The sequence below is a fragment of the Xiphias gladius genome, chromosome 8 (assembly GCF_016859285.1).
Source record: "Xiphias gladius isolate SHS-SW01 ecotype Sanya breed wild chromosome 8, ASM1685928v1, whole genome shotgun sequence".
NCBI lineage: Eukaryota > Metazoa > Chordata > Actinopteri > Istiophoriformes > Xiphiidae > Xiphias > Xiphias gladius.
In genome coordinates this window covers 1467143-1478468 of record NC_053407.1, presented here as the reverse complement: position 1 = coordinate 1478468, position 11326 = coordinate 1467143, and the positions used below count along the sequence as shown (strand labels likewise).

Sequence of the window (11326 nt, the reverse complement as noted above, 5' to 3'; positions counted from 1 at the left end):
ATGTATGTATTCGTCATGTCAGAAGTCTGCTGACAGCTGCTAGACACCAGCTGTCTACTATTTCACTGAAAAGTTCCCTCTCAGTAAAGTGTCAAGTTTCCACATCACATTTGAGTAAATTGCCTGCTGGACCATGATTGGCTTACGAGTTGCGATGTCACTAAATCCTACTGGTACATGTTAAACAGAGATTCAAGGTGAACACAAACTTTTGCCCTTGCAGATAAATGTGAGAAGCCTTCTAGTGACAAACTGCGCACACAGTATTCTGCTCAGTGAAGCTCAAACATCCAAGTCGAGGAACAATAGGAAAAACACATTTTTGAGAAGAGGAAGACTTTAAAATAAACTGAAATCTCAAAATACAGTTTGCAAAACACCTAAAATCAATTAGATATGTTCTTTTTAAAAAGAACAGATTTCAAAAGCAAGATAACAAAATACTAACAGTGGTTCAACAAACACAAATCTGAATGATCTGGAAAAAATGTCTACAAAACCAGTGTTGAAAAATAATTTAAGTACACTTACTCAAGTACTGTACCTAATTACAATAAATGCAACTGATCGTTTCCTCATGAATCAGCTTTTCTATAATTTAACTTACTTCATCTCAGGGGAAAATATTGCACGTTTCACGACCACACTTTTGTAATCGGTTAAACCACCCAACAGTTAGAGCCACCTCAACCAGCAACGTTAAAATGCCTCCAACTCAGACTATCTGTAGTAATAATCCATTATGTGTTATATATGTATAATACAACAGTCTGTTACATGGCCACTTGGATAGTGAATATTTTTTCTTTTCACACTTCAGTACATCTTAATGCTAATGCTTTTGTACTTTTATTGAAGTATAGTTTTGAATGCCGGACTTTGACTTGTAATGGAGGATTTTTAGATTGTGGTACCAGTACCTGTACTTGATCGGAACTTTTGGTCCATGAGTGGTGCCAACAAAATGTATGGAATGTCTGCACGAATCATTTTTTTGTGCAGGTTTTGGTGCCCCCTGCTGGTGAGAGGTCAACTAAGCAGCCTTGCACTGGCTGTGCAGGTACGACAGTGTTGATGTATGCAAAGTAAACGCCAGCTGTTAGTACAAAAGATCAGACTTTCTGATATGAAGTTCGGCACCCACTTTCAGCTAGCCAGCATTTTTCTTCTCCAGTGTAATCCCATTAAGCACTCAATGTTTTAGCACGTCTCTTATGTTCTAAACAGTTCGAACCTCGACTTTGTGAAACTTCAGATTTCCTGCCTGTGGTGAGTTTCTCAGTGTGGGAGGTTAGACGAGGTTCCTGCCGGTTCAGTCTTCTCTACGTTCACTACAATAGTGACTCACACCGTGGAACAGGATGTGTGTGTTGAAGTTCAAGAGACAAAATGTGTGCGCAATAAGCAACAGAAGGTGAAGTGTGTGCACGCATGCACAAGTGGAAAAGAGAAAGTTGGTTATATGCAGACGTGCATCTATAAGAAAGAAATTGGGTGGTAGTTTGTGTGTGTGTGTGTGTGTGTGTGTGTCACCTTTTAGTATCAACACCCGGCATTCTGATTTATGCTGCCATGTACCAACATCTTCCTCCACCTGGTCTCTAATCTTCAGCCAGCACTGGATGATTTGGGCTGATTTGTCTTACTCCAATAGTATTTCTCTTTTTTTTTTTTTTTTTTTTTTTTTTTTTTTTGTTGTTAATGACATACTAAGTCCATGTGTCTTTCCATTATTATCCATTATTTCTTCCTTTTGTATTGACAGCGCGGTGTAAAACACTCAGCCTGAACAGTTTTCGGTCGGTATAGTTCACGTTTGTTAGGCGGTGGGAAGCCGGAGGAGCAGTAGATGGTCACCGCTTGACTCTTTCCATCAATACCAACGTTTTGCTGAAGTCTACAGAATGGGTTCCGTCTCTCAGAACCTGCAAGGTAAGATGAGCCGACTTCAACGTCAATGCTCTGTTATCTTAGTGACAGTTTGGCGAAACGAGAATGGAGCAATAACAAAAAGCTCATCTTCAGTGCTAAAAACTAATAGCTTTTAAAGGACCGTAGCAGTGAGTGTTTTACCCCATGTACCACAAATCCCAAATATTTACACAAATGGATGCAGTCGGATACAACAGTCCTGCGATATATATCCTCCTTCATGACAGTTATAATCTTCACTTTGTGCCTAAACCGTCAGCGAGGTGTTGTTTCAAACTGCTCATTTTGGGGGCTGCTTGTCTGTCGAGTAGTTTTGCCAACAGGTGTTTCTAATATATCAGCCACCCTATTTATATCAGTGAGGGTAGGCTAAATATGAGAAGAATATTTGCTTTGTAGTTTTTGGTCTAAAACGTGCAAAAATGCTAGTATGATCTTAAATTTAACAACTTCAATGGGAAACCAAAAAAAATGGAAGCATGTGACATTTTCATGTAACTGTGTAAAAGTTTTTGAAACAACAGCTTTTTAAAGCATGTGGAGGGATTTCTGTTAACCAGTTGTGGAATAAAAATTCATGCTGCGTCATATGTGTGGTATCAGAGAGAGACCACACTTCCCTACAGAGGTGTGTGACTTCACAAACGTCAGTTGGACTGGTCTACAGAGTTAAGTCAAGCTTATGTTTGATGTTACAAAGGTCAAATCTGACTGAATCAGTTACACCAAAGTAATTTTAGGCCTTAAGCAAGGGCAGAGTGGCTGCCGTTAACAGCTGTGTTTCCACTGTAGCAGTCAGTGACATTAACTGACAAGAAGAAGAAAACATGACTCAATCTGTGGTTTGTTAATAGTGTTATGAAAGAGAGGGTAAAGAGCTCAGACACCACAGGATTCTCTGAAACGAAGTTATTGTTGTTATTGCTTCAATCAGGACGGACACTTCTTGCTAAAATGTCCAGAGGAAGAAAAGTGTTAAAGAAATTGGACCTTTCTGCCAAAATACAGCCAAGGGACGGGACAGGCTGCAGATGTAATGTTTCCACGAGACCAGCTCTCTCTGAGCACAACTATCACTCGCTTTCTGGCCTTAGAATGTATCTTGGGATTTTGCTCTTACGCTTTGGCCATCACCATTTCTACACCAGGGACCTTTTTCAGAGCCAAAATTTCACAGTAAGACTTCACTTTGAGTTCAGCATGTATAAGCAGTATACACACATTTAATAAATGGTTTATGACACACTGTAGCGTCGTTACAAGCAGATAGACACAAAGTGCTTATTAATGTACAGCATTTGTCAGTAATTATAACTTTTCCCATGAAGATATATTTTATCTTATCACAACTGTGTTCAACTACAACGTCGTTTATTACCTTTTTATACGGCAGCCTCCACTCATGGGTGTCCACAGGAGGAGTAATAGTTCTTAGCAAATACTTTAAAAAACACTTGCTACATAATAGCCTAGTTATCAAATGTTTATATACTGCTTATAAATGCTAAATAGGGAGACGTATTAAGTAAATTGTTGCCCAATTTCTCATTTCAAGTTATAGATTTAATTCAATTTGAAGCATTAAAGGGAAAACACAACTGAATGAATTTAAATTCAGTGCAGAAATTCCGAAATAAACAGCACATGAAGAAACAGCCTCATTGGACTGAAAATGTAAAAATAAAACAAAAGAGATAAACTTAAGCATCAGACTGAAAGTGTTCGATCTATGTGGCCAAGTCAAGACTCTGTGTTTTCTAAACTACTCGTTTTATTTTTAAAAAAGGTGAAATTTGGCGGAATGCATAACTGACAGTCTTGGCTGTGTTTACTTTCACTTTTCACTTACAGTAAATGTGGCTACATTGGCTTCCTTGTTACCCGATGGCCAGAGCTACAGAAACCAGATCCAGGATTGAAATTCATGTTCACCAGCTCTGTGCTCCACATAAATTTTATTTGCCTTCATTAGTCTTCACTGATTGAGGTGATGCCATTTAAATCCATTGATTTTGGCCCCAAATTATTTTCAGAAATTTTGGTTTGTCTGGGCCTTTGATAGGACCGAGTGACTCGCCTCGCTATAAATACCAAACTGCTTGTGCCTGGTGTGGTTCCCACTCAGCAATCAAAACACACTTTTTTTCCTTCTATAATTGATCCCTACAGAGCTTCTCTTACATACACAAAGTACACATCTTAATCAATCAAAAATTTCATAATAAAACCTCCAAAAATAGAACTTCAGTTCAAAGTATTAAGTATTAAAGTATTAAAAGAATAAAATGGTTAAATCGACAGAAAGACTTGAATTAGTCCAATTTTCTGCTAGAGGCATCAAACCCAGGCAACCGCTGACCCTCCTGCAGCGGCTTCTGACCACTGCTAAGATTTAAAAAAAATCTAGTTTTGTCACTGCATGTGTACCTATGGGGCAACTCGTAGAATGAACATTCTACAATACACCAAGAAATGTCTTGCAAAGTTTGAGCATGTGGAATACTCCATTACACCTAACACTTAACCCTCCCTGACCCAGCTTGCCTGCCAAAGACCTAAATCTCATGAAAATACGGCAACGTTAAACCTAAAATGAACTCAGAAAACTGAATGAGGTACTGTGTCTCGTATGGATGCAACAAGGTCAATGGCACGATGATGATGATGATGATGAAGGTTCGAGCAGCAGTCATTTTGACAGATACTTGAGTTGAGTCAGCCTCTAGTTGACAGTGCTCCTGTTTGTGTCTGTGATCCTGGAAGCAGATCAGATCTCAGAGCTGCTGAAGCCTCACAGAATCTGCCTGGTGATACCTGTTGTTCTGAACCACTCCGGTCAGCCATATGGGAGATCGGCCAACAGGTTTGTGGTGAGTGACGGACAGAGTCCCTTGTGGAACAATAAAGACTTTTTAACTAATATTACGTTTGTTATACCTAATGTATAGAGAAACCAGGTATAATCATTACAGGTTCAGAGTTTTTTTGGAAAAATGGATAGAAACTCTTTGTCTCAAATGAGCTTAAATCACTAAAGGTTACAGTGACTCTCTCATTATGTGAAACGGCTAAAATATTCTTATTCTTCTTGTCATGGCAAAAGACACTCCGGCTTAATTGCAGTATTGTCCCTGTCTGCTTTTTACAGTTAAGGGAGTTCTACTCTTATGTTAACCATGTGGTGTGTTTCTTTTTGATATCAGATAAATACATTACTAAAGGTAGTTGTGCATGTGAAGCACCAGTGGGAACAGTTCTGTATTATGATCCTGTCCTGTTTAATCAGTGTTGTACCTCCTTGTGTATATGTTTTAACTGGGACCTGCTGAGGCCAGGCCGGTTTACCAAAACAAAGTGGGCGGTCCCCAAAAGCCACAAGTTTACTGTGTGTCACTTGGTCTGTGGTATTTTGTTTAACTTTGTCCAGGAACCTGCAGATATAAAGCACAATATAAGCTGCAATGATAAAGGCCTTCAGGTGGCGCCTGTACGATTACCTAACCCAAATTGGTGACTAGCACTGTGTCAAATCTAAATTTAAAACCTCAAATTACCACAAACTGAAAAAGACATAATAACTCTGGTAAAATACTGTGCAACAATTGCTACATGCAATGACCATGTTGTTCCTGTTGGGGGAGCTATGGGTCTTTCAGTCCCATAACTATTGTCTTGTCTCTCTCATTCTAATCATGTCTCTCTGTCATAGGTACTGAGTCTGTGGAGAGGTTACCTGGTTATAAACAAGCAACCTGTCAGGGTAAATCACAACTCAAATGTTAAAAAATCTGTTATAAACTAGACTAACTTGACACCGATTAGTACATTTTAAAGCTTGAAAGGTATTTTCCTCCCTGGTTTTGACCTATTGAACTGCTCATTCTGACCTTTACAAGATAAATCCGAGGGATTGCCAGACTGGGATTGTGGGGGTGTTGCAAAGGGGTTGAAAAGTTAACCTACACAAATTTCTTTTCGTTTTCTGGACTTAACTCATAGATACAGTGAATGCAGAAAGTATACAGACCATTTCTCTTTTTTTCACATTTTATGTTGCGTTGCAGCTTTATGCTAGAATCATTTCAATTCATTTTTTCCCTCATCTATCTACACTCAATACCCCATCCTAGCTGTGAGACCTTTACATACACAGGTGTGTGCCTTTCCAAATCATGTCAAATCAATTTAATTCGCCACAGGTGGACTCCAGTCAAGGTGTAGAATCACCTCAGAGATTATCAAGAGAGATGGGAGATGATTTATGATGATGATGATTTATGAGATGATTTAGAATGTCATAGTAAATGGTTCGAATAACTTTGTCAATGTGGTATTTCAGTTTTTCCTTTTTAATAAATTTGCAAAAACTTCTAAAATTCTGTTTTCACTTTATCATGGTGGGGTACTGAGTGTAGATTGATGAGGGAAAAAAATGAGTTGAAATGATTTTATCATAAGGCTGCAACACAGCAAAATGTGGAAAAAGAGAAATGGTCTGAATACTTTCTGAATGCACTCTGCTCTACTTTAAATGCTACTCAGCCAGACAGATAGTTATGGTTTTCTGTGCTGAGTTTTTGAGATATCTGCCTCTTGTAATTTTACCTCCGCCAACAAGGTTATGTTTTCAACTGCGTCTGTTTGTTGGTTTGTTTGTTGTTTATTTGTCACCAGGGTTACACAAAATGTACTAAAGCTATTTACTCCAAACTTGGCGGAAGGATGGGGCATCTGCCAGGGAAGAACCCATTAAATGTTTGTGTGGACCCCGTTAACGGGGTGTATCCAGGGATCACTTTCCTTAACATTGCGAGATAGGGCATTTTTCCGACATTTGCCACAATATTATGCCTCGGCTGAGGTATGTGCTCTATTGAGTGCCATCCTAGTTCCATCCTATCCTAGTGAGGACTCTATGACAAGAGTTGGGTTTTAGGGATTTAGTTGTGATGGTAAAGTTAGGGTTAGGGGAATACGTTATATCAATGAGAGTCCCCACGAGTATAGGAAGAGAGAGAAGTGCGTTTGTCTGTTTTCTCATACATGTCTATGTCAATGTGTACAGGTGGAGAGCACATTCAGCTACCTGGAGATTTGCTCCATCAATATTCACAGCCTCACAGAGGTACAGGTAAAACTCAAAATAAGCTATGGCTTATGTGTTTTTGCAGAGAGCTGGCATCTTGCATGTATGATGTAATGTGTGTGTTGCAGATTGTGTTGGAGACAGACAGGCAGACTTTGTCTTTCAGTGTATTGCACGTTGAGGATCTTGAAGCCATGGTCAGTCACATGACCAGCTCATTGAAGAGGATCTTCCCTGATTCTTCTCCAGGGTGGGTCTCATTCCACAGCCTCCTAGATGTTTAAATGCACACCACTTCATATTTGCACAGTGCACAGTGTGAATTGCAGTCTTAAAATACAGTATCCCCGTTTTGGGATCATATGCAGACGCTGAAAAATACCTAACTGACTATCAGCTCAAAATGTTAACTTTACACACAGAAAAGATGAGCGACAAATAAAAGTAAAACCCAACATGCAGGGTGTGAGTAAAGAGTTCTTCCTCCACAAGCCTCCAGAACAGCTTCAAGACTCCTTGTCATAGATTCTCCACGTGTGAAACTCCACTGGAGGGATGGACACCGTTCTTCCAAAAGATGTTCCCTCATTTGGTGTTTTAATGATGGTGGTGGAGAGCGCTGTATAACACGTCGGCCCAAAATCTTCTATAGGTGTTTAGTTGGGTTGAGATGTGGTGACTGTGAAGGCCACAGCATAGGATTCACATTATTTTCATCAAAATAAAACAGTGAGCCCTGTGACGTGTATGGAAGCATTTGCATTCACTATAAACTCCTTTCTTCAGGTTTTTCCTTTGAGCTGTCCGTATCTCAAAACAGGAAGACCGCCATGAAATTTATTCAGTACATTCAGGCTCACATGGACAAAACCAATTGTGTATAATGACCCCATGACATTTTTCTTTAGCTCCACTCTCAGGGTAAATCTCAGCTACTTGGGAATTTCCATGACATTTGGTAAACACATTCATGTTTTCTACTCTATACTCTGGTTCTAACCAAATTCCTACAAAACTAATGACTGTGTTTTAGTGTCAAGAGCTAATAAGCAAATGCTAACGTGCTAAACTAAGACGGTTAACATTGGAAACATTATACGTGCTAAACATCAGCACGTTAGCATTATCATGTACGCTAACATGGTGCGCCTAGGTGCAGCCACACAGAATTGCCGGCATGGTTTTAGACTCATGGTCTCGGTCCTATACAATGTATGTCTTGCCCTTCAATCCTCAGAAAGCTGTTAAAGACAATCCCTCCAGATCTCCAGCAGAGACTCCTCACACTGACTGGTGTGATAGAAGAGCAGATGAAGAGTCACCCTGGCCCCTGTGGTATGTGTATTTCATTTTACAGTATAGGTGACTGGATATCTGATCAGTGTCTGTGTTGACATGTACAGAACCATTGGTTAGCTTGTCCCACTCTGATAAAGCTGGAGATGACCCTTCGCCTTGTGAATGAAGGTTAGCTGTGTATCTTGTAGGGCTGTCATTTTTTTTTTTTTTTCAAAAAGTCAAGCCTGAGCTAATTTGAACGCAATCCATAAACCGTATATCCAATCCACACATCAAGCGGGTAGTGAATTTTAAGAATGCCTTCTACTGGACCACAAGGCAAACTACTTCAGTCTGATGCGCTTAGAGACTGTCAATTTTTGAATTTAAACAGGTCATTACAGTTGAAATATTTATTTTTTCCCACTTTAGAACAATTTTTTAAATTTCGACTAAAAAAGTACCCAGATGATCACTGATACATTTGCCTCTCAAGGAAGCTCATGTATTTGCAGATAGATTGAGTGTGTTTGAATGTGTCTTCCCCAGGAGGATTCTCTGATACGTATGCTGCTCTTTGTGATTTCAATGAGATGCCATTTAGAGAGGAGATTCAGTGGGTAAGTCACCACTGTAGTAGTAGTAATAATAAATAATAATAATAATAATAATGCAACATGAACCACTTTAATATACCCCGTGTTCCAAACTTTACAAGGACCTTTTTTGCCATAAAATATTTAAGTGACACTTTATGGCCACTTAACAATAACCAAATGTTAGCGTTGGTGTAACCAAATAAAAACATGTCTAACTACTTTGACAGGATGTTGACAACATCTATTACATCCACAACTGGAGACATTTCAACCTGCTGGACTTCAGCCACTTAGACAGCAGGTAAGCTACAGTGCAGAGTTGTTCCATCCAATCTTACCTCTCATCAGTCACATACTCTGTTTAAATTCCTCTCCTGGTTTCTCTTCTCCTCTGCTCTCAGAGACTTGGCATTAGCAGTAGCAGCTCTGTCCTTCAACCAGTGGTTTACCAAGATCTACTGCAAAGAACTCAAACTGGTAAACTGTCTTGCGTTGTTAAAGAATTGTGAAAATGTTTGTGTTCTTGAATCCAGGCTTTTCAAAAGTTTGTGTCAGGGGCTTGTCGACAAAGTCTACAATCCTATTTCATTAAAAAAAAAAAAATTCTGCACACTGACAAAAAAAGTAGAAGAGGCACCTCAGAGGCAAAAAGAATCTATATATTCCATGTGTAAAAGACACAATGTGAAAGAATGTGACAAATAGTGAATGTTTGGGTCAAAGGACGTTCATCAGCACAGCCTGAAGATCATGCAGTTCAAGAGATAGACATAAGTTATCAGACTAACAGCAATGACCAATCAGGAGGAGGAGGGAAGAGGCAAAAGGTGTTTGACATGAACTCATCAGCTATCTGGGTGTGGCCACATGACATACAAGGAAACCAGAATAAATACACAGAGTGCTTTCTGTTCTGCTAATTAATGCTGCCTCCCGTCCTCACTCTTCCGTCCTCTGGCCTTGACCCGGAACCAATCTCCCTCCCCAGAGAAGAGGAACAAAACAAAAGCCTTTTGGCTGAACAATAAACAAAGCTTGCAATAGTGTTTTCATTAATTCATGACTCAGATTCTACACACATCATTTTTTATTTTATGAATAAACATGAATAATAGAGCCACTGTTAGTGGTGTCATTTCTGTTTCCACAGGCAGTTTTCATAATCTATAGTATCAAAAATCATGCTATACTATTAATATTATTGTTAAGCTTGTTTTTGTTTCGACAACAACATAACCGCTCTCTTTACACACCCATCAGATCAGTTGGCCAATCATAAACAGAATGAGACCAAACGGGCGTTGCTGTCTGGTTAAAATCTTCCACATAGGATACACCTTGGCTTCCTGGCTCTTAGCTCCTCCAGGACTCTCCTCTCTGTTCACTCTTCATCTGCTCTAAAGTGCATTTAATGGACTCGAACATCCCCCATGATGGTGGACCTCAATCAGTTTGCAGGTCACGAGCCAGAGCATGGAGGAGCGAGGAGGGTGGGAGGCATAAATTAGCAGAATGGAAAGCACCCAGTGATGCTACATGTGTGTTGTGACCAAAAACCACTGGAGCCTACATTTCCCATAATGCAACTTGATAGTGTCTTTCTGTAGACCCTCCCTGCTTGATAAATACCTTGGTCTCTGCCTGTCTTCCTGTTTGTTTTGGCTCCTCATCTGTTTACTGTGGTTTGGATAAATGCAGTCAACCACCACAGTGAAATGACTCGTTCTCATAATACTCAGCAGCATAATTCGCCATTGCAATTAGCTTAGAGTAGCTAGCTTACGGTATAATAGCAGTGAAAGTCGGCCTCACACATGTAAACAAACTGGCGTGTGCAGATGAATATGCAGGGTGATTAGGTCAGCCCACACGTTGCCCCAGATGTAGATCCCTATAAGTCAGCAATAATGGCTGTTCCTAGCAGCTACATTCTGGGTTTACTTTGGGTCTGACTCAGACTCACACGATTGAATCGTTTATTTGGAAAAGCTGTAAGACGCTCGCTCTGGTTGCCCCAGTGTACACTGTTTTGTGCAGGTGCTTGTTTGCACGAATCTCAACATTGGAGTGAGTGCAAAGTTAGTGTGACCCATGGATCCCTAATAGCCACATTTATGGGAAATACATCAAGTTGCGTTAAACCGGAATTATCCTTTAAATTAGGACATGCCCATATACTGTATGTGTAAGACTGCATGGAGTTTGGGAGCACAGCATCAGTGCAAATTAGTGCCATTAAGCTTTGCTCTGCTGACCTTTGAAGTATTTTAAATTGAATGAGACTGAGCCATTCTCAGGAGGATGAGGAGCTCACTGCTTCCACCACCAGGAGCCTGCAAAATATCTCCTAGGTCCTGGATTCCTGGAGAAGTTATTGTGAATCTTTGGGAGATGCATCGCCACATTTCTCTGCACCCACATTTGAATCATA

The 11326-nt window shown here is 39.9% G+C and overlaps 1 protein-coding gene across 1 annotated transcript in view; it reads left to right on the top strand.

Annotated features, from left to right (window-relative positions):
• The first annotated feature begins 1733 nt into the window (after nucleotides 1-1733).
• The window catches only part of carmil2 (capping protein regulator and myosin 1 linker 2), a 63295-nt gene continuing 53702 nt past the window's right edge, over nucleotides 1734-11326 (top strand). Inside the window, exons 1-9 of the mRNA XM_040132137.1 lie at nucleotides 1734-1932; nucleotides 4699-4802; nucleotides 5642-5692; nucleotides 6998-7057; nucleotides 7147-7268; nucleotides 8256-8353; nucleotides 8846-8916; nucleotides 9123-9196; nucleotides 9297-9372. Of these exons, the coding sequence (XP_039988071.1) occupies nucleotides 1905-1932; nucleotides 4699-4802; nucleotides 5642-5692; nucleotides 6998-7057; nucleotides 7147-7268; nucleotides 8256-8353; nucleotides 8846-8916; nucleotides 9123-9196; nucleotides 9297-9372 (684 nt within the window). The 5' untranslated portion in view covers nucleotides 1734-1904. The remainder of the gene's footprint in view (nucleotides 1933-4698; nucleotides 4803-5641; nucleotides 5693-6997; nucleotides 7058-7146; nucleotides 7269-8255; nucleotides 8354-8845; nucleotides 8917-9122; nucleotides 9197-9296; nucleotides 9373-11326) is intronic.